We start from the raw sequence: 25292 nt of genomic DNA on the forward strand, positions 1-25292 counted from the left end.
CCATTTCTTTACATTTGGTATTTCTCACAAGCACCATCCAGAACGTTCCTTCCTCGCTGAGGGGCCGTCAGCAGCCTGCTGCAGGAGTGATGGGATCCTATGTAGGCCAAGCCCTGGACGAGGAGCCAGCAGCTCCAGAGGAATTGTCCTGCAGTGACATTGGCCCGGCTGAAATTCATCTGGGTGAACTTGGCCCTCTGGACGGGCACTGCAGAGTCAGAGCAGCACCACCAGAAGCTGGGTCTGCCCCTGGGAGCTTGCTCACCCTCTCTTGCTTCTGGAAACCCTTTCCTGCTTTCTGAACCCCCGTGGCTTGTTCAGGTGGGGATGGAACCAGGGCTGCGCTGGGGCTGCAGCTCCAGCCCTTCCCCAGCACTCACCCCTGCTCCTCTGGGAAACTGCAGCACTGGAAAGAGCAGCACAAAGGCTTGTGTTGAGTGAGAGCTTCATAGCGAAGGGCTGCTCTGAAGGGAGATGTGAATGCTGCCCTTGGATCCCAGGATGGGAGCTGGGACAGCAGCAGGAGCTGGGGCTGGTAGGGAGGAGAGGCTGTGGAGAGAAAAGGGCTGGGGCAGCACAAACACTGACCCCAGGGAGAAAAGGGCTGTGGGTCTGCAAACACTGACCCCAGGGAGAAAAGGGCTGGGGCAGCAGCTGAGCCCTGCCTGGTCACCCCCTGACCCCTCAGGGCATTTCTGGGTGTGGGGTGAGCCTGCAGCTCCCCACAGCTGAGTGCTGGGGGCCTGCAGGGATGCTCGGGAGGGATCCTGGCATGGCAGGGCTTGCAGGGCAGGGTGAGAGCCCAGAGTGGGCTGGGCACGGGGGCAAGAGCTGCTCCTGAGCCAGGGCAAAGCCGGGGAGCCCTGGGCTCCTTGTCCCTGCAGCTCCCAGAGAGGGGACAGGGCAGTTCCAGCAGCTCCTGGAGAGGGGACAGGGACGGGGACAGGGACAGGGCAGCTCCAGCACTGGGGGCTGCAGCTCTCACTCACTCTCTCCCTGCCCGGAAGGAGCTGTAATTCCATTAACGAGCTGAATCTGCTGGGGTCAGCCTTTGCCATCCCAAATAAGACGGTAATGAAAGGGAATTAGGAGGTAATTGTGATGAATGGCCCCCGCTGGCAGGGAGCTGACGCAGGTGGGTGGGTGCCTTATGGGACCATGGCCCAGCAATGCAGGTGAGGATGGGAGGGGAGGAAGGTCCTGGGGGATGATGTGAGGCAGGAGAAGGTGCAGTCCAGGAGGAGGTTCACCATGTAAATGTGGTTTATTTTAGAAGCAGTTTGCTGTGAATTATCACCTGGCAGGGTGCAAAGCGTGAGTTTTTGGGGAGGCACCTTTTGGTGAGTGGTGTTCCAGAGGCCGAGGGGCAGAGAGGAGCTGCCCCCGGGGTGGCTGGCAGTGAGCTGAGTCCTGGGCTGAACCTGCCTCCTCTGCTTTAGCTGCAGCCTCCATCACTGCCGGGACAGGCTGTCTGCGGTGCAGGCAGTGATTTACAGAGGGACCCAGCTGATGCCAGCTCCGAGCTGCGGGGGCTCGGGAGCCTTTGGCAGCTCTGCCAGGCTGCTGGTGCAGGGGAAGGGAGGATGAGCCCTGTGGTGAGGGGAGGGCTGGAACGGGCTGCCCAGGCACGGTGTGGAGTGTCCCTGCCTGGAGATACCCAAAGCCAGCTGGGCACGGTCCGGGCAGGCTGCCCTGGGCGAGCAGAGGGACACGGTGACCTCCAGAAATCCCCGCCAGCCTGAGCCGTTCTGGGATTTTATGGAGAGAGAGATGGGAGAGCTGATGGAGCCGCGCTCCTGCAAAGCTTTGCTGGGCTGAGGAGGAATGAGGAGGTGCCAAGTGAGGCTCTGCAGGCTGGGAGGAGCGAGCCCCAGAGCCCTGGAGCTCCCTGATGGTGTGGGGACAGAGGGACAGCCAGGACAGAGCAGGGACAGGGGACAGAGGGAACAGTGGGACGGGGGGGACAGCAGGGACAGAGGGGACAGTGGGGCCGGAGCAGCGCTCAGCAGCCGGAGCCGGCTCTTTCCCCAGCCCGGCGATGTGTTGTGACTGTTTATGTAAAAATAACAGATCTTTCCAAATATTTATCGCTGGATCATGTGCTGAGGAGCGGGTGCCGTGCGCTCGGAGATGGAAAGCCGCCCCCGAGCAGCTGCCAATCCGGGCTGGGGCTGGCACGGCGTGCAGCTCTGGGGAAGGGCAGCAGCTGGGATGGTCACAGGGATGGGTGTGAGGGACAGCGCTGTGAGCCGGGCTGGCATCAGATCTGCTTCAATGGACACCTATTTTAGGGGTTTTCTAACCCCAGACCCTCCCAAGTTTGTGTTGGCAGGAACTTTGAGTGGCTTTGGGGCAGTGTGGAGGGGGACCATCCCCTTGGAGGAACTGGGTGCTGGGTACGTGTCTCCCTGTGCAAGCCCAGCAGCTCAGGTTCAGGTAAAGCGGCTGAAGGTTAAGGTAAAGCAGCTGAGGGTTCAGGCAGCCTTTAACCTCCCAGGATCGCTGTTCCTCCTGCAGGAGCTGCTGGGCAGGGCTGGGGCCATCCATCCATCCATCCATCCATCCATCCATCCATCCATCCATCCATCCATCAATCGTTCTCATCCTCCTCATCTATCCATCCATCCATCCATCCATCCATCCATCCATCCATCCATCCATCCATCGTTCTCATCCTCCTCATCCATCCATCCATCCATCCATCCACCCACCCACCCACCCACCCACCCATCCACCCACCTGTCCATCCATCCTTTTATCCCTCCATTCATCATCCATCCATCCTGCAGCATTCCCCACGCTCTGCAGCTGCTGCCAGGCACCAGGGTGGTGCCGTGGGGATGCTCTACTTCCTTTTGGAAGGGGAAACTCCTGGTGGGAAGGTTGCTGGGAGCTGGGATGAAATGTTTGATGCAGTTGCTGCAGCTGCCCTGCTGAGGTGCTGGCCCTGTAGTGTGTCACAGGTAAAGGATGAGCATCCCTTCTGCTGAAGATCAGGGTTTTAGTCCAAAAACCAAACTGGTGGCATGGAAAAGCTGGGCACAGAGCTGGGGCTGCTGCCCATGTGAGAGATGGAGCTGCAGCCTCCGAGGGGTCACCAGGAGCTTCTGCTGCTCCTCATCTTGGCTGTGCTGGCAGCTCCTCAGAGAGCCTCATCTCTGCTCATCCTCAGCACAGGGGACATGGGAGAGGCCAGTGGGAGCTGCAGCCATGGCTGGGCGCACACAGCTCAGTATTTCAGTGTTTCTGAAATCTGCCCTGGTTTGTTCCTCTCAAGTGCTGCAGAACAGCTGGGAGACATTTTGGGCGCGCTCACAAATTTTTAGTGTCCCACTTAGTCTGTTATGTATGGAGCTCTCCCCTTCATTGCCTTATTCAAACAGCCTGGATGTGAAGCTGCCTTGGGGCACCATGGCTGGGGCAGGGTGGGTGCTGTGCCAGCACAGGGTTGGGATGGAATGTCCCCTCGTGGCACCAGGGCCGCTCTGGGTGGCACCAGGGCTGGCAGGGGCTCTGGGGCTGCATCCCTGTGCTTTGGGTGAGGCTTCTGCAGCCTGGCTCGCTGGGGAGCTGCTAAATTGCTTCTCCAAATGTCATTAACAATGCAAATGGGCTCTTTCAGCGGGACAGAGCTGCATGAAGAAGTAGGGCACGTTGGAAGCATTAATAAAGTCCCACTGGCCAGCAGGGACATGGACGGGCACAGTGAGCCAGGAAAGCCCTTGCAGGGCTCCATGGAAATAAACCAGCTCCTCTCCTCTCCCCTGCCCTCCTCCCTCGAGCTGCCAGCCCAGATAAGGTTCTCATGGAGCCAGTGGTGTGTGATGGCACAGGACTGCTCCCCACGAACAGCAAACCCAGTCCCTGGGCTGATGGAGCTTTTTAGGGCAGCAGAAGGCAAAGGCTTCAGCCACTTTGTTACAACAGAATTCACCTAAAGGATAATTTCTGTTAAAATAAGGTAAAGCATGGAGGAGGTTTGATTTCCTCCTCCCCAGCAATGTGCTTTAAAACCCTTCCCTTAATGTGATCCTGCAGGGAGTGTCTGATTTCACCTTCCCTGCTGACCTTGGCCAGGGCCGGTGCTCCCGTGTCCCAGCTCTCCATGGCCATCACCTTGAGCAGGTTCCTGAGCTCGTCCCACACACTGCTGCATCCCAGAGCCTCCCTGGGGACAGGGACAGATGGACTGGGACAGACAGATCCCTGGGACAGGGACAGACAGATTCCAGGGACAGGGACAGACAGATTCCGGGGACAGACAGATCCCAGGGACAGAGCTGCCCACTCCTCCTGTACCAAGGTGACTCTCCAGCTCTGCACTGCCTGTCTGGCAGCATCAGTAAAACCCTGCTCTGAGCAGCCCTGGCTGGAGCAGGGGGAGCAGCCACAGTAAATCTGCGTGTTGGAAATGTTATTTTAATATCTTATCCGTGGAGCATCGAGCGCGGTGCCAAGTGCAGGAGCTCGGTGCCAGCTGCAGCCCTTTGGGTGTGCTGGAGCAGAGGTGCTGCTGTGCAGCCTGGCAGGACTCAGGGCCTGTTCTCCAGGCAGGAGAGCCAAGCAGAGCCGTGGGATGCCCTCCCCTGCCCGTGGCCCAGGGCTGCAGCTGCCAGGGCAGTGCTGAGGGGTTCTGCTGCTCTGCTGCTGCTGGCAAACCTCTAAGGGAAGTGAGCATCCCTCTCCTGGCTGGGGCCCAGCAGAGCAGCAAGCAGCATCCCTCCTTCCCTCCTTCCCTGCCTTCTCTGTGCCCTGCCAGGTGCCAACGCCCCCCAGGGCAGCCAGGCTGGGCTGGCACTCGGGGTGAGCCCCGTGCCAGGGCTAGGCCAGGTCTGCCTCGGTGGGAGGGTGAGCACAGCCCAGCCTGGGAAAGCCAAAGCCTCAGCAGGAGCCGGGGCTGAGCATCCTCAGGGTGGCCCAAGGCTGTGCTGTGCCGTTCTGTGCCGTTCTGTGCCGTTCTGTGCTGTGCTGTGCTGTGCTGTGCCGTTCTGTGCCGTGCTGTGCCGTTCTGTGCCGTTCTGTGCCGTTCTGTGCCGTGCTGGGCTGTGCTGCAGCCCTCCCTCCCTGCAGCTGCTGCTTCCTGCACAGGAAGTGGCAGCGTTTCTTATCTTGGCAGCTCCCTCCCTCCTTCCCTCCCAAGAGTTTAGGGCTGAGCAGGGCTGAGAGCAGCTGGAAGGCAGGTTGTGGGTGCCCCAGCCGTGGCTGGAGTGCTCCATGCCCCAGCCCCTGTGCAGGGAGGTATTTTGGGGAGGTCTGGCTGCAGGGAGGGGCTGGGTTGTTGCTGGAACAAAACTGGGGGGGATTGCAGCTCTGTGCCCAGCTCTGTCTGTGCCTGATGTATGCCTGCCATCCATCCATCCATCCATCCATCCATCCATCCATCCATCCATCCATCCATCCATCCATCCATCCATCCATCCATTATCCCTCCATCCCTCCCTTCTCCTTGGCTCTGGCCCTGCCCTTGCTCCCCAGCTCTGCTGTTTGTTCTCGTGCTAAAAGCCCCGTGTTTGACAAATGTTTTTTCCCCAGGCCTGGAAGTTTTGCAGCCCATTGGGATTCTCCTGTGCTGTTTTCCCTGCTCTCCCCTCTCCCTGTCTCTGGTGGGAGGCAGCGCTGCAGGATGGGCTGTCCCAGGACAAATCCCGTGGGAGTTTCCTCACACACAGCCTGGGCCTGGAGCTGCGGGAGGGAGCAGTGGGCAGAGGCTGTGACCCCAGCAGGGCTGGGGATGTCTCCTTTCCCATTGCTGTGGGGATTAGGCCAGTGTGTGCAGTGTTTCCAGTGAGGTGCTCCTGGGAGGGTTTCACCTGAGGGATGAGCAGGGTGGGAGGCTGGCAGGGATGGGGGTCTTGGGGGTCCCTGGTAATACCCAGGCTGTGCCATGCAGCAGCAGGGAGGGGCTGCAATAACACATCCAACAGCAGCACAGAGAGGGACAGAGAAGCATCCTGAGATGGTCTGAGAGCCCTTTCCTCAGTGGTGCGCCCAGGAGGTGTGCCATGGCAGGAGCTGCTGGTGCCCATGGTGTGCCCAGGAGGTGTGCCATGGCAGGAGCTGCTGGTGCCCATGGTGTGCCCAGGAGGTGTGCCATGGCAGGAGCTGCTGGTGCCCATGGTGTGCCCAGGAGGTGTGCCATGGCAGGAGCTGCTGGTGCCCATGGTGTGCCCAGGAGGTGTGCCATGGCAGGAGCTGCTGGTGCCCATGGTGTGCCCAGGAGGTGTGCCATGGCAGGAGCTGCTGGTGCCCAAAGTGCTGCCAGGGCACGTTTGGACTGGGAGGGATCATTGAAACCCCAAGTTCATGGGGGTCCTGTGCTGGTCACAGCACCAGGGAAGTGCTGTACTGTTGGTGTGGCCACAGAGGGTTCACAGTCAGTGCTTGGTGTTGGGAAGCCAGGGCTGTGCACAGCCACACAACTGCAACACCAAATAAAAACCTTCTGGAGGCAGCTTCACCCTAGCAGGGCCCTGGCTAATTGATGCTTTCACTTGTAGTCGGATCGAGCTGTTCACGTTCCTGGGTGCTCAGGAAACCCTTCAAACATTGTTTGGTGTGTGGAGAACAAGCCCTCCTAAGATGCTGCCAGCTGAAAATAAGCCCGAGGCAGCAGCAGGGAAGTCATTAGTCTTCGTATCGGACACACAGAAATATGTTTCTGTTGTGTTCGTGATTATTTTTGTTTTCTGCACTTCCTGGAAAGCAAAGGGACCATGCAGCATGGTGGTTTTTTTTAGCAATGCAGAGGGGAGCAGGATTACAGCCCGTGCTCTTTAGCAGTGTATAAATTGCTCCCAGCCCTTGCTGTGCAGTGACTCTGGGCTCACTCTCTGCTCCTGATGGGGTTTTGTCCAAAGAGCTGAGATTGGTCACATTTGGGGGCTGGTTTGGACCCCAGCTCGTGGCTCACTGGGCACCCTCTGGAGGGAAGGTGAGGCCCTGGCAGAGCCCCTTTGGGAGGGCTCCCAATCCCCTCACCTTGCCGGGTGTCCCTGTGCCAGGCTGGAGCCACCTCTGTGGATGTGCACTCTGGCTCTGCCCAGTGGCACCAGTGGCACCAGTGGCACCAGGGCTGGGACAGCTGGGTGGGCGCCAGCTGCAGGCACAGCTGGAATTGAGACCCTTTGAGTGCCCAAAGACTTCACCAGCCTGATGTCCCTGCACGTCCCGGCCTGTTTGGAGGTGCAGGCAGTGCCCCTGGGCAGTGCCACCTGGGCTCTGCTTTTGGAAATAAGACAGTGCTCAGAATAGCCAGAATTAAGGGGGATGGAGGGGGGGATGCAAGGAAGAAGATGTGACTGAAGTTCCCCTCTCTGTCTTGGAGATAAGCTCTGAAATCCAGCTTTAAGTGACTTGCATGATTAGCACTTTGGGGACTGGGTTTTTATCTGCCTGGAACAGGATTAATACGCTGTGACAAACAGGACTGGCTTCAAAGCAGGCATGGCTGGGGCTGGGAGCTGAGGGAGCCAGGCTGGGGGCTATCTGTGCTGGGATGCCCTCTCCCAATGCCTGCCCTCTCCTCGGGGCACCGCTGATCCTGCCGGGATCCCTTCCCACCCTTCTCCCTGCTCCCAGGAGCCTGACCCGCGGTTTCAATTACAATATTAAATTACCAGGTCACCAGAGTCAAAGTAGGCTGCCAAGTTTTTAATGATCTTCTCTTTCTTCTCATGTGGAGTTTTTTTTTTTTTTTTTTTTTTTTTTTTTCCGAGCCTCCTTTCCATCTCTGCACTTTTAATTGAGACCATCTGTAATTTAACACATCGCCACAGTTGTGTAACTGGTGCAGGGCTTTAGGAGGACTCGGTGCTCATCCTCAGGGACTGCAGCAGCTTTCCACTGGCTTCCAGTGCCTTCCTGAGAAACCCAGAACTAATTGCCAGGACCGTTTAATCTGCTCCCTGGGGGCTTTGATTAATCACTCAGTGCTTATTTTCCATCTCTGCCTGCTGCAGGAGCTGAGGGTGCAGTGGTGGGCTGGGGCCGGTCCCCATCAGGCTGGTGTGCGGGTGTGGGTGAGTGGAGCTGGCTGCAGGCACCAGGGATGGCACCAGGGACAGAGCCCAGCCCTTGGGGTCAGGTTTGGGCTCACAGGGTGTCCTTGCTGCCTGTCCCCACTTGTCTGAGGCACCAACCCAGTCTGTCCATCAGTTCTGCATCTCAGGGGCTTCTCCTCTGCCTGGCCTTGGCCAGCCCCTGCCTGCTTCTGTCCCCCATCGCCAGTGTCCCTGCTAGCCCTGGCCATGGTGGCCCCGGCTGTGGGGCTGTCCCCTCCAGCCCAGGTGTGCCTCTCACCCTGCCAGCCCCCTCGGATCACAGGGCTCATAACCCAGGCTTCAGGAACGAGTTAGGAGGGATTGGTGGCATGGAAAGAACCAAATTCCAGCTCTAAAACCTCCCTGGCGGTGCTGCTGCTGCAGTGTGAGCTGGCTGTGATGGGGGACTGGGGGCAGCTCCTTCCCCTCCTGTTCCTGCAGGGCTCCTGTTGGATGGGAGCTGGAGCTGCCCTGGGCAGGGACACAGGAACCCGCAGGGGAACGGTGCCTGCTCCTGGCCTGGAGCTCCCCCCAGCCCTGCCCCTGTGTTTGGGGAGTGGGTGATGGTTTCTGCATGCCCTGGGGCCATTCCCACCCTGCACAGCCCCTCTGAGGCTGCCCCAGGAGCTGCTGCTCTCTGCATGCCTTCTGTTGAGGTGGGACTGGGCCAGGCACCTGCACAGGACATGAGGAGGGATAGAATGTAAGGAAATAGTCTGGAGGGTATTTTCACACTTGAGGAGTTGCAGTTGTACCAATTACTAAAGATTAGGAACAGGCTGGTTTGTAACAAGTTGCAGCTGTGCTTAATAATGATGAGTGCTATAGAGGGGTGGGTTAGCTGGGTGGGGAGATGGGCTGGAGCTTGTTGGTTGTGCAGTGAAGAAGAAGGAGTCAGTGCTGTGGAGAGATGCCCATGAGAAATCACTGAGAAGGTATGGGACTTTTGCAATAAGATACCAACAGGCACAGGGCAGGGCAAGAGCTGTTCCCCCAGAGATGTTGGGATGCTCTGCCTGCTGCTCCCAAGCAGCTTTTTGGACACAAACAATTTGGAGAGGAGGCAGGAGCTGCACTTGTGCCATGCCCTGGGTGGAGGAACCACATCCAAATGTGGCACAGGTTCCTGTGCCAGCAAGAGCCACGGAACCTGGGCCAGCTACACTCCTGGTGCTGCTACCCAGGGCATCCCCTGTGCCCTGCAGCCTGTCCCTGCAGTGGCTCTGGGTGCTGCAGGGTGAGGGTCTCTCTGTGCACAGTGAGGGTCTCTGCACAATGAGGATCTCTCTCTCTGCACAGCAAGGTTCTCTGCGCACAGTGAGAATCTCTCTCTGTGCAGAGTGAGGGTCTCTGTGTGCAGGGTAAGGATTTCTCTCTTTGCACAGTGAGGGTCTCTCAGCAGAGTGAGGATGTTTCTGCACACAGTGAGGATCTCTCTCTCTGCACAATGAGGATCTCTCTGCACAATGAGGATCTGTCTCTGTGCACACTGAGGGTCTCTCTCTGCACAATGAGGATCTCTCTCTGTGCACACTGAGGGTCTCTCTCTGCACAATGAGGGTCTCTCTCTGTGCACACTGAGGGTCTCTCTCTGCACAATGAGGATCTCTCTCTGTGCACACTGAGGGTCTCTCTCTGCACAGAATGAGGATCTCTGTGCAGGATAAGCATCTCTCTCTGCACACACTGAGGATCTCTCCCATCCCAGCTCTGCTGCTGCCATGGTCCCGTCCCCACCCACTCCCCTTCCCTGCCGGCGATGATTGATGCTGCTCATCCCGCTGGCTCCAGCTCGTTCATTGTCATGCAGAGGATGTTGTCACTTCATTCTGGTATTTCATGGAAAACTGCAGGCGGCTCGGGCTGTTTTGTTCATGAAGCCCTTCTGAGAGCACGTGGCTGGGCCCGAAATACTCAGCCCCTTTCAGTGAAAAAAGAGGGGTTGGTAAAGAGTTCCCTTTGGGAAGCAGAGGCACGGCAGCCTCCCTGCCCCTCCTGCCCAGTGCTGGGCTGGTGTGGGGCACTGGGAGCACTGGGGACACTGGGTTCACAGCAGCTCTGCTGGCCAGGGCTTGCCCCAGGAGCTGCAGTGCCACTTGTACCCAGCCTGGTGTTGATGGTGACATCCCAGGGTTCTGGTGACATCCCTGCCTTTGTTCCCCCACCAAGGAGCACCCAGCCCACGATCCCAGACCAGCCCCATGTCACGTCCCCATCCCTGGAGCTGTTCCTGGTGCTGCCCAGAAATCCCTGAGGATTAGAGCTGGGATTTCGCTGGAGCTGACAGCGGGAAAACAGCTCAAGTCTGAGGAGCTGACGATGGCTGCGCTGTAAGAACCCCAGAAAGCTTTTAACCAAAGCCGGGGATTAAATCCAAAGAGCACAAATTTTAGCTCAGCTCCTCTCTCTGTGTGCTCTAAGTGATTAAAAGCTGTAAAGCGCTGTCAGAAATTCAGGACTTCCCCTCCTGGAGCCCTTCTCTCCCCTTATTTTATGATTACCATGCTTCGCTGGCTCTGTTTGATGTCGTGAGTGTGATTTTTTAGCATGCAAAGGAAAGGAAAGCCGTGGGCAGCTCTGCCTGGGGCACATTTTGGTGCCTCCCCGGGCCGGGTGGTGCCTCTGACCCCGGGGGTTTGCCCAGCGTGGGTAGAGAAGCACAAAGCTCCCTTAAAAAGTCCTTTTTTCTCTCGTTTTTTGGTGTTATTTTGTTTCCCTCAGTTTTGCTAATCTGAATTCCAAGCTGTTTCCCAAAGCTGTTGTTCCTTGGGAAGAGGAGTCGTTATCCAAATGAGAATATCCACAGGTTGGAAGGGAGCAGCCTCACACTGAGATGTGCTCGAAATAATCTCTGAGCTTCCCTGGTATTGGAGCCATCTGCCAAAGCTCAGCTCCAGCAGCTCCCCGGGGATGCTTGAACCCCTCCCTGGCTTTGATTTTTAGATGAATCTTGCTTGAACCTTCTCCTGTCTCTGTTAACTCTCCATCTGTCTCCCTCACTTGACATGCTGCGTCCGAGGCTGTTCCCGCTTCTTCCAGAGCTCTCCCTGGCCTGAGGAGAGGAACAGAGGCTTCCCTTGCTGGGGATGAGTGTTCTGGGAAGGGCTGGGCTCAGGAGCCACCGGAGGTGACGGCCCTGAATTATTCATTCAGCAAAGGACCCGGGAAATTGATGATTCCCTTCTGCAGAACATTGGGACAAGGCGTTCGTGTGATGCAATTAGAGCGCCAAATGGAGCTCAGGGAAGGCAGGGCTGGGCCCTCCTGCAGATGAGGGCGTTCCATGTGGGACATGGGGCCAATGCCCCTCCTGTGCCAGCTGGGAGCCAGCAGGGCACCAGGGTGTTTGCCACCCTGCTCCTCCATGTGTGCCAGGGCTGCCATGGGGCTTGTGCCCTTCAGGATGGGCTCAGCAGCCTCGGGAGTTTGCCAGGGAAGCACTGCCCTGAGCCTTTCCTGGCCTTTCCCATTGCTGGGAATGCACTTGCCACCCTGCTCCTCCTCTGTGTGCCAGGGCTGCCATGGGGTTTGTGCTCTTCATTGCCAGTGAAGCTCTGCCCTGAGCCTTTCCTGGCCTTTCCCATTGCTGGGATACCTGTGCTGGGCTGGGCTGGCTCCCAGGGTAGCCTGGTACTGGTATCAGCAGCTTGAAGCTCAGACAAAGGGCCCTTAGGGCGTTTCCTGGGCACAAACCCCAGCCTGGGAGGGGTTTTCTATTCTGAGGGCAGATCTTTGGGCAAAGTGTCAGGTGAGGGATGGCAGGGAGTGCTCCTGAGCCTGCTCACAGGGTGGAAACAGGAGAGGAGGGAACGTCCTGCAGGAACAGGGGCTGTGTGCAGCCTGGGCTGGCAGGGCTGCGGTTTCTGCTGCTGCAGGAATTGGCAGCAGGGTTCCAGGGCATGCGGCAGCCTCTGCTCAGAGCTGCATCCCAGCCCAGCCTGGCCCCGGCACCCCTGCAGTCCTGCATCCCTGCACCCCAGGCACGCCTGGGCAGCTGCAGCCCTGCTGTTCCCTTCCCAGGGCCAGCCCTGCCCTGCTGGAGCTGCAGCCAGACGTGTGTTCTGCAGCCCTCAAACGCCTGGAACACGCTTTGATGTGGTTCCTCTGATTGGCAGCTCTGGAATCAGCAGGGAAATGCTTGATGGTTTTTCTGGAGGGTTTGTGAGCAATGGTTTGAGCCAAGACGCCTTTCTCTGTCTGTGTGTGTGTGTGTATATATATATATTTGAGCAATACTGTGTTAGCATTTTCTAGCATTTTCTCTCTTTCCATCCTCCACAATAAGATGTTTCCTAGGGTTTGAGAATGCCCTGCTGCTGCTGTGGTTTCCTAGCTCTCAAACCCAGCCTTCCAGGAGATCTTTAGGATTCCCAGGACTGTGTCAGGATCTCAGGGAACACAGGTGTGTGATCTTGCCCTGGTGTTTTGGTGCAGATCTCTTCAGATCTGAGGCACTGTCCAGGGGCTGCTGTGGAAAATGTGCATCCCAGAAAATGTCCCACAAAACCTGCTGGGCTCAGGGTTTGTGTCCTTCCCTGCTCCCAGAACGGGGGTGTCTCCCCACACCCAATGGATCTGGCCCTGAAGGAGGGTTTAGGGCCAGGAAACCCTCCTGCACTATGCAGTGAGGAATGGGAAAGGTTAATCTTCCATTCTTGTTGTGTACAAATGGCTCGGGATGTTTGTAGCCAGCCAGCCAGTGGGATTTGGTAACTTTATTACCCAAATAATAAGATTTACAAATTAACTGTCTAATTAGCGACCTGGGAAAGCTGCCGCTCGTGCTGGGGTTTCCAAGCTGACAAAGACATGGGCTGAGGCTGCTCAGATGTGATGGCAGCGGGAGGGCAGGGCAGCGGGGAGGATCTCTGCAGCCTCCTCACATCCCCTGGGCAGCTCATGGGAGCAGGGACAGGATTGCTGCCCCGAGATCCTGCTCCTGATTCACCCTCATTTCCTTGTGCATGGATGGAGCACTCACCTGAGCTCTCACCTGAGCATGGGCAGGGCTCCAGTGGAGCCTGCCAAGGCCTGGGGAGCTCCCTTGGAGGGTGCAGAGCCCCCAGTGCTGCTGGGGCACAGTGTGACCGTGCTCACAGGGGTTTTCAGGTGAGGGGAGACACGAGAATGTTGACTCCATGTTCAGAAGGCTTGATTTATTATTTTATGATATATATATTACATTAAAACTATACTAAAAATAATAGAAGGAAAAGTTTCATCTCAGAAGGCTGGCTAAGCTAAGAATAGAATGGAAAGGAATAAAAAACAAAGGTCTGTGGCTCGGACAGAGAGAGAGAGCCAGCTCTGCTCTGACTGGTCACTAATTTCAAACATCTACATGAGACCAATCCCAGATGCACCTGTTGCATTCCACAGCAGCAGATTATCAATGTTTGCATTTTGTTCCTGAGGCCTCTCGGATTCTCAGAAGGAAAAATCCCAAGAAAAAGATTTTCATAAAAAGATGTCTGCGACAGCACAGAGCCCCCAGTGCTGCTGGGGCACAGAGCTCTCTCTGCCTTGCCCTGTGCGTGCAGGGATGTTCTGCTCACCCATCTTCCCATGGATTACCTTGCACAGGTTAGAATCACAGAATCCTGGGATGCTTTGGGTGGGAAGGGCCCTTAAAGCCCACCCAGTGCCACTGCTGCCATGGCAGGGACACCTTCACTGTGCCAGGCTGCCCCAGCCCTGTCCAGCCTGGCCTGGGACATTCCAGGGAAGGCTTTGAGGTCCCTTCCCACCCAAAGCGTTCCATGGCAGGTTCAGCCTGGTGTCCCTCTGGTTTCCCTGCAGAGCTGGAATGGTCCCAGTTGCCCTGTCCCAGAGCCATGCCCGGGGTGCCACAGGGCTCTCTGGGTTTGCACACACACTTAGGAGAAACCCCTGCTAATAGAGCTCTAATTCCTTCCTTCCTGCTTCCCAGATGCTTCTGTCTCCATGTACAAATGACAGAAATGGTGAGCAATGCTTTCAAGAAAATGTTTGTTTGTTTGACTCAGAAAAGCAAGTGAGAGGTCCTGCGAGGAGAGAGCTCTTGGCAGCTGTTCTGCCTCTAAAACCTTCTGGGTTTGTTTTTGTTCACAATGGAAAATGTGAAAAGGAAAACGAATTTACAGCTGGATGTGGCAGGGCACAAAGAGAGGATTGTGAGGTTCATGGCTGATGTCACTTGCCTTTTCCTTGTTCCTTAGGAAAAGTCCCATGGTGCTGCAACTGGAGCCTGCTCTGTTCCTGCACAGCTCAGTTTGGTTCCTGTGCTGTCTCCAAACCTCAGTCCCTGCTCCTCATCCTGCAGAGGCTCTTATTCAGTGTAACTGCAGCTCTGGGAAGGGATGTGGTAGATGGGAGAGCCCTGGGGCAGAGCAGAGCGTGGTACCAGGGCTGGTTCCTTGGCTCCCTTTGGGCCCTGGAGCTGTGTCATTGTGTGGGACAGGCATGGCAGGCAGGGATGCTGCCCTCAGAACAAACCAGGGCTGGTTCCTTGGCTCCCTTTGGGCCCTGGAGCTGAGATCTCATCTGTGGGACAGGCAAGGGACAAATGATTCTTTAGGGTCTGCACCTGCAGGACAGGCTGCTCCACTCCCGGGGCTGAGGACACCCCAGGGTTGCTGTTTCACAGTTGATGGGATGGTCTAGGTTGGAAAAGCCCCCAAGAATCATCCAGTCCAACCATTCCCCAGCACATCCAAGGCCACCACTGCCCCACCTCTCCCCGTGCCACATGCACATGGCTTTAAAGCCTTTCAGGGACTGGGATTCTGCAGTTGTGGGGACTCTCACAGGTGTCTATGAGAGCACTCAAACCATGCAGTAACACATGCTCAGCATGAGTTGTGCTCAGCAGAGCAGAGGGAACATGGAGAGGCAGATTTCCCTTTGGGGCTGAGCTGCAGCCCTGCCCCAATGTCCTTCTCTCCCTGTAGTCACAAAACCCAGCACGACAGTAAATTTGAAGGTGCTTATTTGGCATTCGTGGGAAAAACCAGCCTTGAAATTCAGAGCTCTGGCTGTACAAACCGCAGAGACAGCGCTGGCAGCTTCAGGCAGGCACATGCTGAAAGGGTTTGGTGGCTGTGGGATGGGGTTCAGCTCTGGATTCCTCTCCTGGGAGCCTGGGCAGGGGCAGTGGGATTGGTTTCCCTCTCCCAAAGGGCAGGGCTGGCATTGACGTGTGTGAGGGGAGGAGGACGTGCGTGTCTGCTGGTCTGGCAAACGGGGGCTGGGGAGATGCTGGAGAGAAGCAGAGCTGTGGGAGGAACATTGCCCACCTGTTCCCTTCGGTACAATCTTCCATTTTTGGCCACATGCACTTTTCAGCTCAGATCCACGTTCTCCCTCTTTTTATTCCCAGCAGTGACCTCAGAGCGTGTGCCACGGGTGACAGTGAGCTCAGGGAACAGAATTGTCCCCAGCCCTCCTCTGACGTGCACCCGACACTTTGTTCTGCCGAGTTTCACCAAAAGGCCTGGGGATATTCCTTAAGGGTTCAAAACCCTGCCAGGGGTTTGCTTGAAAACCCTCCTGACACTGCTCAGAAATCCACATGGCTGTGGTTTCTTTTGTTCCCTCTGGGCTCTGACATGGCTGTGCTTTGTTTTGTCACCTCTTGGCCCTTGTGGTGCCGTGCCCTGACCCTGTCCCTGTGCTCTCTTTGCAGTTTGCTGCTTCGTGGTGCACAAGAGGTGCCATGAATTCGTCACCTTCTCCTGCCCCGGTGCTGACAAGGGCCCTGCCTCGGATGTAAGTACAGGTTCTGTGCTGGGCTGGGCTTGCTGGGCTGACAGCACCTGCAGGAGGTGCTGCTCCATTCCCTGGGCTGACAGCACCTGCAGAAGGTGTTCCTTCAGTCCCTGGGCTGGCAGCACCTGCAGGACAGGCTGCTCCACTCCCAGGGCTGAGGGCACCCCAGGGTTGCTGTTTCACAGTTGATGGGATGGTCTAGGTTGGAAAAGCCTCCAAGAATCATCCAGTCCAACCATTCCCCAGCACTCCCAAGGCCACCACTGCCCCACCTCTCCCCATGCCACATGCACATGGCTTTAAAGCCCTTCAGGGACTGGGATTCTGTAGTTGTGGGGACTCTCATGGGTTTCTGGACACTTAAAACACTCAAAGCACACAGTAACTTGTGCTCAGCAGAGCAGAGGGAACATGGGAGGCAGAGATTTCCCTTTGGGGCTGAGCTGCAGCCCTGCCCCGATGTCCTTCTCTCCCTTGTGTCACAAACCCCCCCAGCCCTGCCAGCAGAGTCCCAGCCTTGTTTCCCTGAGCATTTCTGTCCCCGTGGATCCCTGGCTTGGGGCAGCAGCGCTGGGAGCCCACTCTGCCAGCAGCACTCAGGTCTGTCTGGCAGGTTCTGGGCTTTTCCGTGGAAACTGGCTAATTTGGGGAACTGCTGGGAGAGAGGAGCTCGAATTGGGGAAACGACAGAGCACCACAGCTCTCACCCTTAAAAATAGAAGTGGTGGGAGCAGGCGGCGTAGCAGGCAGCGGGAGGTGGAGGCTAAACACGCCTGGTGTCCCAGAATGGGGCTGTGCCCTGCCAGGGACAGGGGAGAGGGCTGGGCATGAGGCTCTGGGGGCAGCAGCACTTGGAGGGGTTTGTTCTGGTGCCTGTGCCCCTTTCCTGAGCCCTGCTGTCCGTGCAGCGTCCCATGGGGCACCCACTGCCCTCCCTGCACCAGTGCCACCAGCCCAGGGTGGCACTGCTGTCACCCACACAGGGACGGGAGCCCCTGAGGGCTCCCTGTGCCAGGGACAAGCAGGGAGTGCTGGTGGGGATGTGGGCAGGAGCTGGTGCCTGCCTGGAGGGAGGGGTGAGGCTGGGCTGGGGCACCAGAGCATCCCTGTGCTGGCACTGCCCAGGAGCAGGGGTACCAGAGCACCCCTGTTCCCTGTGCATGGCACTGCCAGGGCCTGTGCCAGGAGCACCCCTGTTCCCTGTGCATGGCACTGCCAGGGCCTGTGCCAGGAGCACCCCTGTTCCCTGTGCATGGCACTGCCAGGGCCTGTGCCAGGAGCATCCCTGTTCCCTGTGCATGGCACTGCCAGGGCCTGTGCCAGGAGCATCCCTGTTCCCTCTGCATGGCACTGCCAGGGTGCAGGGATGCTCTGGTACCCCTGCTCCTGCCACAGGGATGCAGGCAGGGCGAGCTTCCTTCCTGCTGCTCTGCCAGCCTTGCTCTTCCAGCAGCATAATTATATCCATCATATATCTCATTTATAATTATATAATCATATCATCCTGAAGGAGCTTTGAAGCAGGAGAGGACGAGCTGCTTCAGCACCCAGTAATGCCTTGGTGGCCTCAGCACTGAGCCAGGGCCAGGGGCTGTGCTGGGAACAATGAAACCTGGAGTTTCCCAATGCTGGAGTTTCCCTCTGCTCTGTGCCTGCTGATAACCACAGTGAGGATCCAGAGCCGCCTGCACTGGGGGCTGACCTGGTGCCCTCAGGCTCTGCTGCTCACTGGGATGGGTTTTGGTAAATCTTCATAAATATGAATATGAACCCCACAGAAAGGAGGTAATTTTATTGCTGGTGTCAAACCTTGCAGTGGCCCAGTGGTTCTGCTGAGCAGGGCAGGGATGCTGCAGCCTGGCTGGGGCTTTGCTGCCAGCCCAGAGCTGCTTTCCCCGTGGCCTAGAGTTGGAGCCAAGGATAAAAATGTGTTGAAAGCAAAATATCTCCTAGCTTCACTCCTTGAACCCTGTGTCTTCATAGTGCTGGAGAATTGAGGAGAAAACCATTCTGTAGCTGTGCAGTGCTGGTGGTGTACCTGCAAGTTTCCAGTTTAGCAGCTGGGTAATTCTGATTACTGGGCTAGAGCTGTGCCCTGGGGGCTCAGGGGGTGCTGGAGCTTGGTGTGTGCACCGAGAACCTGTGGGGAGCGGAGCAGAGCCCTGGAGACAGGGAAATGTCACAGTCCCCATCTCTGCTCCCACCTTGGGCTGCTCCTGTCTGATCTGGCTGAGTCTGAGCCTCCTTGAGCAGGGTGGGAGTGTGGCTGTGTGTTTAACCTTGGCAGGGAGCAGGAGCTTCCATCTGGGAGAGAGCACTAATTACACATGATAGTGTCTCCAAGCAGGGAAAAATGAAAGATTAATTGCTTCTTGCAGCAGGGAATGGAGCAGTGGCTGGGAGCAGCGGTGCTGCAGGCACGGGGCTGTGTTTGTGCTGCACAGCTCTGCAGCAGGGCAGGACCTGGGCTCCTCACTGGTGTCCTGTGTGCCTGGGGTCCCTCCTGGAGAAGGGAGAGCTGCTGAGCAGGGCCTGAGAGCCCACAGCCCCTCCTGTGTGTGACTGACCCGCAGCGAGGGCTCCAGGACCCAGAGCCAGCCTGGGTAATGTATGCCAGTTGGCAAACCTAATTAGAGCTGGAGCTATTAGCAGAATGCATAATTATTTAAATTGTAGAGAAAATAATCATTAAGATGACCTTCTTTGCACGATCCTGCTAAAGGTCATCTAATCAGGATGTGTTAATAAACATCAGAGTTGCTCTGGGAAGGTAAGGGGCCGGTGTAGCTACATTTCAATTTTGTGTGTAAATTGTCCCTGTTTGTGGGAGAGGAGCTCAGGAAGGATTCCAGGAGGGATTTCTCCATGGAAAGGGCTCCCCCATGCTGTGCCCCAGGCTTCCTCTTACCCTGGTGCTGTCCCTGAGGTCAGGACCCCAATCCCTGCTCCCAGCTCCTTTCCTTCCTTTGGATCCCTGCTCCCAGCTCCTGTCCTTTGGATCCCTGCTCCCAGCTCCATCCCTGCTCCCAGCTCCTGTCCTTTTCTCACAGCTCCTTTCTTTCTGAGCTGCCCTGGCCAGCATTTTGGCAAATCCTCCCAGCCTTCCTGCGACTTGCTGCTTTCTGTTGTCCTGCTAATTAACTCCTCCAGGCCTCTGCTGTGCCATCTGCCCCTGGAGCAGGCACCTGCTGCTGCTGACAGCTCCCGTGGGATGAAGATGTCTCAGCCTCGCTCCCTCCCAGCACCTCCTGCTGCTGTCCCAGCCCCACAGAGCCTCTGCTCCCCCTGCCAGGCTGCCCTGGCTTCATCCCAGTGCCTGCCCAGCCCTTCCCTCCTTGGCCTGGGGCAGGGCAGGGGTCTGAGCCCAGCTCAGAGGGATGGTGGGCTCTGTGCCCTTCGCTGCCCAGCCTCCTGCCATCCGTGCTTGCCCTGCAGGGGAAACCAGGGAACCATTTCTGCCTGCTGGGAGCTGTTCCCTGCACACCCAGGGGAACTTCCACACGGGAAATGTGGGGATCAAACGCGAGGGTTTGGGTTTGTGTCCCTGCCAGGGTTTGCTGAGTGCAGGCAGTAAGCTGTGGCTGTGTTGTATTTGCTGTTATGCTGTTTAAATGACTATGAAATTCACTTTTAAATGGTCTCTTCCCATGGACTGCACTAATTCTCCTTCAGCAGAGATAATTTAAAGCTTTCTTTGCAATGAGAAGGGGAGAGCAGCAGCCCCTACTCCTGAAGGCAAGGCTCTGTGTTCTGTCAAACGCAAGTGCAGAGGTTTCAAACACCCCTGGCTGTCCATGTGGGTGCCGCAGAGCTCCAGGGCTCTGGGGGACCGGTGGCACTGGCACTGTCACCTTCCACTGTCACCTTCCACTGTCCCAGCCCCATCCAGCCTGGCCCTGGGCACTGCCAGGGACCCAGGGGCAGCCCCAGCTGTGCCAGGGCCTGCCCACCCTGCCAGGGAGGGATTTTATTCTTATTTGGACAAGGAAACAGGAGAAACTTCAGATGCAATGAGTCAGGGCTGGGATATTGCAGGGGGTGCTGGATCTGCAGCACTGACAGGGAAGGGAAGGGCCTCAGCATGCACTGGCTCTGCTCATGGCATTTTCCAGCTCTGCTCCACAGAAATCTGTTCCTGTCCCGCTCCTCAGGCTGGCTCAGCGCTGCTGGGGGAGGAGTGGAGCCTTTTCCTTTTCTTGGCAAACTTCTTTTTAACCATTCTTGTTTTAAGCCTCAGCATCTGCATACGCAGTGTTCTCGTCAGTCCCGTCTCCGTGGTACAAAAATAGTCTCTGTGCAGCCACTCCAGCCCAGCTCAGCGATGAGCCCCACAACTGCCACTTTCTGGCACTTTCTCAGGCGCTGCCCAAGGTGCCCCTCTCAGCCAGAGAGAGCCCTGCAGCTCTTCCTCTGCAGCCTGGCTGCTCCATCACAGCTTTGGCTGTGCCCCTGTGCTTGGGAGCAGGAGGGGAAGCCCTGCTTGGGGCAGGGATGCTGCTCTGGGGAGCCCAGCCCCATTTTGGGGAGCCCATCCTGCTCTCTTTCTTTTTCCAGCTCTGGCTTCTCGAACCCTGGGTGCCAGTGGGAATTCAACATCCTTCTCGTGGAGTGGGAATTGCCTCCTTTTGCACAGAGCTGGTGTTTTTTATGAATGACTGATGCTCTGGCTTGCCTGTGCAGGAGTCTCTGTTCCTGGAAGAGAGTGCAGCAGCTCGGGGGTGATCCCTTGGGTGGCACGGGCTGGCACATGTCCCCCGTGTCCCCCATGTCACCTGCCCACTGCAGGGGTGCTGTGCTGTGCCCGGGGGCTCTGCAGGATGCAGGGCTGGGCAGCCAGAGCTCCTCTCTCCCAGGATATTGCAAGGGAATCAGGATCACGGCGTGGGTTGGGATGGAACTTTCCAGACCATCTCAAGTCCTGGCTGCCTGCCCTGAGTTTCATGGGGAAACTGCCCCCACCTCCTGTTCCAGCCTAAAATCCAGGCTTAAATTCTCTGCTCTCCTGTGAATGTCTGAGGAATGAGAAGGCTCTCAGACCTGCAGAGTCACTGGCAGCACTGGCTGCTTGGGGTGTCCAGAGCACAGGTTTGTGACCTGACACAGCACAGGCTGACTGTGACCCCTTGTCCCCTCGGCCTCCCCAGCTTCAGCCCTGCTGTGTCTGCAGCACTTTCCTCAGGTAAAACGTGAGATATTTCCAGTTTCAGTGCCCTGGCTGGAGCCTGTGCCCAATCCCTGGCACGGCACAGACCAAGTTAAAGGAAGCTCTGTTGGTTTTCCCCTCCTGGGTGCCATTGGGGGTTTCTGTGGTGCTGAGCACCAGAGCAGAATGCTGGTGATTAATGCAGCTGGAGGCTCCAATGCAACAGTGCTGGGAAATTAATTTCAGGGGGATGGAATGTATTGGCGGTGATGTTATAGCTCGCTTCTGATTCCACTCTTTATTTATTTACTCTGCTCACAGTGCCCTGAAAAGGTGTCTCTGCTAATGCCTGGGCAGCTTTCCAGGCCATTAAAAAGCTGCTCAGCTCGAATGACAGAGCTGGGACTGAGCCTCATCCCTAACCCTTAAACAATTAACGTGAGCCGAAACCAAGCTGCTCCTGCTGGAGCCTTCCCTGCCTGTGCTGCTGCTGGGGTGTGAGCCCAGCACTGCCCTGCCCAGCCCCTGCTCCAGGCTCTCCTGAGCCCCAGGATTGTGTCCCGTGTCCCCCTTGCATGGAACATGCCAAGAAAGGCCAAACCCGTGCTCTGTCCCCGTGCTGGGCTCTGGCTCCCTGTGCAGAAGCTGTTCCTTATGGAAGTTCTCTCTGGCACAGGTGCCCAGAGCAGCTGTGGCTGCCCTGCATCCCTGGCAGTGCCCAGGCCAGGCTGGACAGGGCTTGGGGCACCCTGGGACAGTGAAGGTGTCCCTGCCATGGCAGGGGTGGCGCTGGATGGGATTTAAGTTCCCTCCGAACCCATTGTGGTTCCTTTATTTGGGTTTGTTTGGCTCTAACTCCTGCTGACCCTTGCTGGAGCCCAGGAGTTTGCCCAGTGCCTGCACAAGGGATAAACTGGGCTCTGCTGGCTCTGCACCCTCTGCTGCTGGGAAAAAATCTGCCCTTGCTTGTAAAAAACCTCAAAATATTAAAGTGTCCCCTGAGCAGTTTGGATGCCTGGGAGGCATTCAATGCCTGTGAGGAGAGGGCTGGCACCAGAGCACAGGAGATGTTCCCTGGGCAGGTTTAATTTAGATGGAATCACAGGTGGCTTTTCCTGCTCTGTGTGGAAGCTGGGCACTGTCCAGCCCTTCTGTTGGTCTGTACCCACCACCTTCACCTGGTGCTTTCCATGCAAAGAGTGAGTTATTGGAAAACAGTGAGCGCCCAGCCAAGGCAGTGCATTGCTTTTCCATTGTTATGGCAACACAGATGAAGAGGAATGAGGCTGGATGCTGGTGCCTGCTGGAAGGGTCCCCACGAGTCGGTGGCAGTTGACTGAAGTGCATCAGCAGCACCTCCAGGGCCAGCTGGCACTGGCAACGGGCACAGCAGGGCTGCCCTGCCAACCCTGGATGCGAGTTCATAATCCTTGTCCTTTGTTTTCCTCCAGGACCCCCGGAGCAAACACAAATTCAAAATCCACACGTACTCCAGCCCCACCTTCTGTGACCACTGCGGGTCCCTGCTCTACGGGCTCATTCACCAGGGCATGAAATGTGACAGTAAGTGATGATGGCAGGGGGCTCAGGGACCCCGTGGGGGGCTCAGGAGCCCCAGATCCAGGGCTGCAGCCCAGACCCCGTGCCCTGTGCTAGCAGTGTGGAGCTGCAGGGCTCTGAGTGCACCAGCGGGCACCTCCTCACCCGGCGTGGGCAGTGCCTGGGGCTGCTGCAGGGAGAGGGGAGGGCAAGGCGCTGCCTTGGGGGGAGGCTCCCCCATCCCTCTGCAGCAGCATCCCCCCACATCCCTCTGTGCAGCACCCCCACAATCCCCACTTCAGCAGCATCCCCCAGACTCCTGGCCAGAAGCACCCCCAGAGCAGCATCCCCCGCAACATCCTGTGATCCCCTGCATCCCCCCGCAGCATCCTGCCCTGCCCTGCATCTCCTGCATCCTGCACTCACCTGCATCCCCCCGCAACATCCTGTGATCCCCTGCATCCCCCTGCAGCATCCTGTGATCCCCTGCATCCCCCCGCAACATCCTGTGATCCCCTGCATCCCCCCGCAGCATCCTGTGATCCCCTGCATCCCCCCGCAGCATCCTGTGATCCCCTGCATCCCCCCGCAGCATCCTGTGATCCCCTGCATCCCCCCGCAGCATCCTGTGATCCCCTGCATCCCCCCGCAGCATCCTGCCCTGCCCTGCATCCCCCTGTGACATCCTGCACTTCCCTGCATCCCCCCACAGCATCCTGCCCTGCCCTGCATTCCCCACAGCATCCTGCACTCCCCTGCATCCCCCCACAGCATCCTACGGTCCCCTGCATCCCCCTGCAGCATCCTGCCCTGCCCTGCATCCCCCACAGCATCCTGCACTCCCCTGCATCCCCCCACAGCATCCTACGGTCCCCTGCATCCCCCTGCAGCATCCTGCCCTGCCCGGCATCCCCCTGCGGCATCCTGCACTCCCCTGTACTCCCCTGCATCCCCCCACAGCATTCTACGGTCCCCTGCATCCCCGCAGCATCCTGCCCTGCCCTGCATCTCCGGCATCCTGCACTCCCCTGCACTCCCCTGCATCCCCCCACAGCATCCTGCCCTGCCCTGCATCCCCCACAGCATCCTACGGTCCCCTGCATCCCCGCAGCATCCTGCCCTGCATCCCCGCAGCCTCGCCGCTCTCCGCGCTGGCTCCGAGTGACACCCTGTGGCCGGGGCCGGGCGCTGCAGCGGGGGAATCGGTGCGCGGGGAGCAGAGCACGGGGGCTGGCGGCGGAGGGAGGGGATGGATCGGTGATTTTCCGAGTTAATCCTGTGTGTTCCTATTTAAGGGGACTGGGACAGGCAGCGTGTGCGAGCTGGGCTGCTCCCTGCTCAGGGATGGGGAAGCTCGGCTGTCTGGGAACAGCTTATTCCTTAGAACCTTGGGAACCCTGCCAAGGGGAAGCGAGCTGCTGCAAAATGTAAATACTGATATATGGGTCTCTATAGATAGATAGAGAGCTCTCCGTGCCTCTCCCTGTGTGTGCAGATACTCGGGTAGGCTTTAATGCCCCTTTTGGCTCCTGCTGGATCCAGCTGAGCACCCTGGGGGTGATGGGGGAGAATTTTAATGAGCCAGCAGAACTGAAGCAGCTGAGTGAGGGCCCAAAGCCGTCTGGGGTCTGTCGGGCAGGGCCCAGAGCTGCTGGCAGGGGTTCCTGTGGGTTATTGCTGAGCCCAGGCTCTGCAGAGCCTCCAGCTGCCCCTGCAGATCCATTTGCCCTGCGTTCACCCCTCACATCAGCCCGGTTTGGGAGGGGGGCAGGCTGTCCCCGTGCCCTGCTCACCTGCTGAGCGTCCCCTGTGTCCCCCAGCCTGCATGATGAACGTGCACAAGCGCTGTGTGATGAACGTGCCCAGCCTGTGCGGGACCGACCACACGGAGCGCCGGGGGCCGCATCTACATCCGCGCCGACATCGACAAGGACGTGCTCACCGTCGTAGGTACGTGCTGCCAGGGCTGCCAGGGCTGCCAGGGCTGCCAGAAGCATTGGGGGCAGGAGAGTCGGGATGGACGGAGACGAGAGATCTCTGCAGGCAGGTCGTGGGATTTGGGGTTTATTGCACAGGGCCTGGGTGCAGGGCCCTGCTGGGATTTGGGGTTTATTGCACAGGGCCTGGGTGCAGGGCCCTGCTGGGAGCTGCCACAGCTCAGAGCAGGGCTGAGAGAAGAGAGGGGGAGAGAGGATGAGAGGGTAAGAGTGTAAGAGAGCAAAAGCATAAGAGAATAAAAGGGGTAAGAGAGCAAGGTTCCCGTTACAATACAATAAATCTTCTTCTGTGCTGACTATTCTAATTCTCACTAACCAATCTAGTACAATATACAAATCCTACAGCATTTACATACAGCCTGTAAGAATCATTATATTACCACACTGTGTTACATATTAAACCCTAAAAACTCCTCTTTGGGCCCCTTCTGCCAAGCTGTAGGGTCTGCTCTGACCCTTGGGCCTGTCTGCAGGCAGAGGGTGTTGAGATCACCTTCAGCTGGCCACACCATTGTTTTCCAGTTGTTCAGTAACTAAGGGATCTCGAGGCTTGCTTTCATTTCAATCTCACTTATAGTTTCCATATTCTCAAAATCTTTTGCCAGGCAATCATATTTATACGGCTTTCCTGTTCCATCTTCCCCAGCAGGCTGGGCAGGGGCTCCTGCCCACACGGGACCAGGCAGCCCAGGGCAGGCTGAGCCAAAGCCAGGGGTGTGAAGTGCCCCGGGTGGGTGGGACCCTGACCTGGCAGCCCCGGGTCCTCCTCCATGCCCCTGCCCTCGGCTGGCTCTCCCTCAGCCTGGCTCCCACATCCCGGCACAGTCG

At 57.6% G+C, this 25292-nt stretch overlaps 1 protein-coding gene across 1 annotated transcript in view; it reads left to right on the plus strand.

Annotated features, from left to right (window-relative positions):
- Positions 1-25292, plus strand: part of PRKCB (protein kinase C beta) — an 82584-nt gene that overhangs the window by 20869 nt on the left and 36423 nt on the right. The window contains 4 exon segments of the mRNA XM_058816378.1: positions 15703-15785; positions 22380-22491; positions 24288-24364; positions 24366-24417. Coding sequence (XP_058672361.1) covers positions 15703-15785; positions 22380-22491; positions 24288-24364; positions 24366-24417 — 324 coding nt within the window.

Source organism: Ammospiza caudacuta, chromosome 17 (assembly GCF_027887145.1).
Source record: "Ammospiza caudacuta isolate bAmmCau1 chromosome 17, bAmmCau1.pri, whole genome shotgun sequence".
In the NCBI taxonomy this organism is placed as follows: Eukaryota; Metazoa; Chordata; class Aves; order Passeriformes; family Passerellidae; genus Ammospiza; species Ammospiza caudacuta.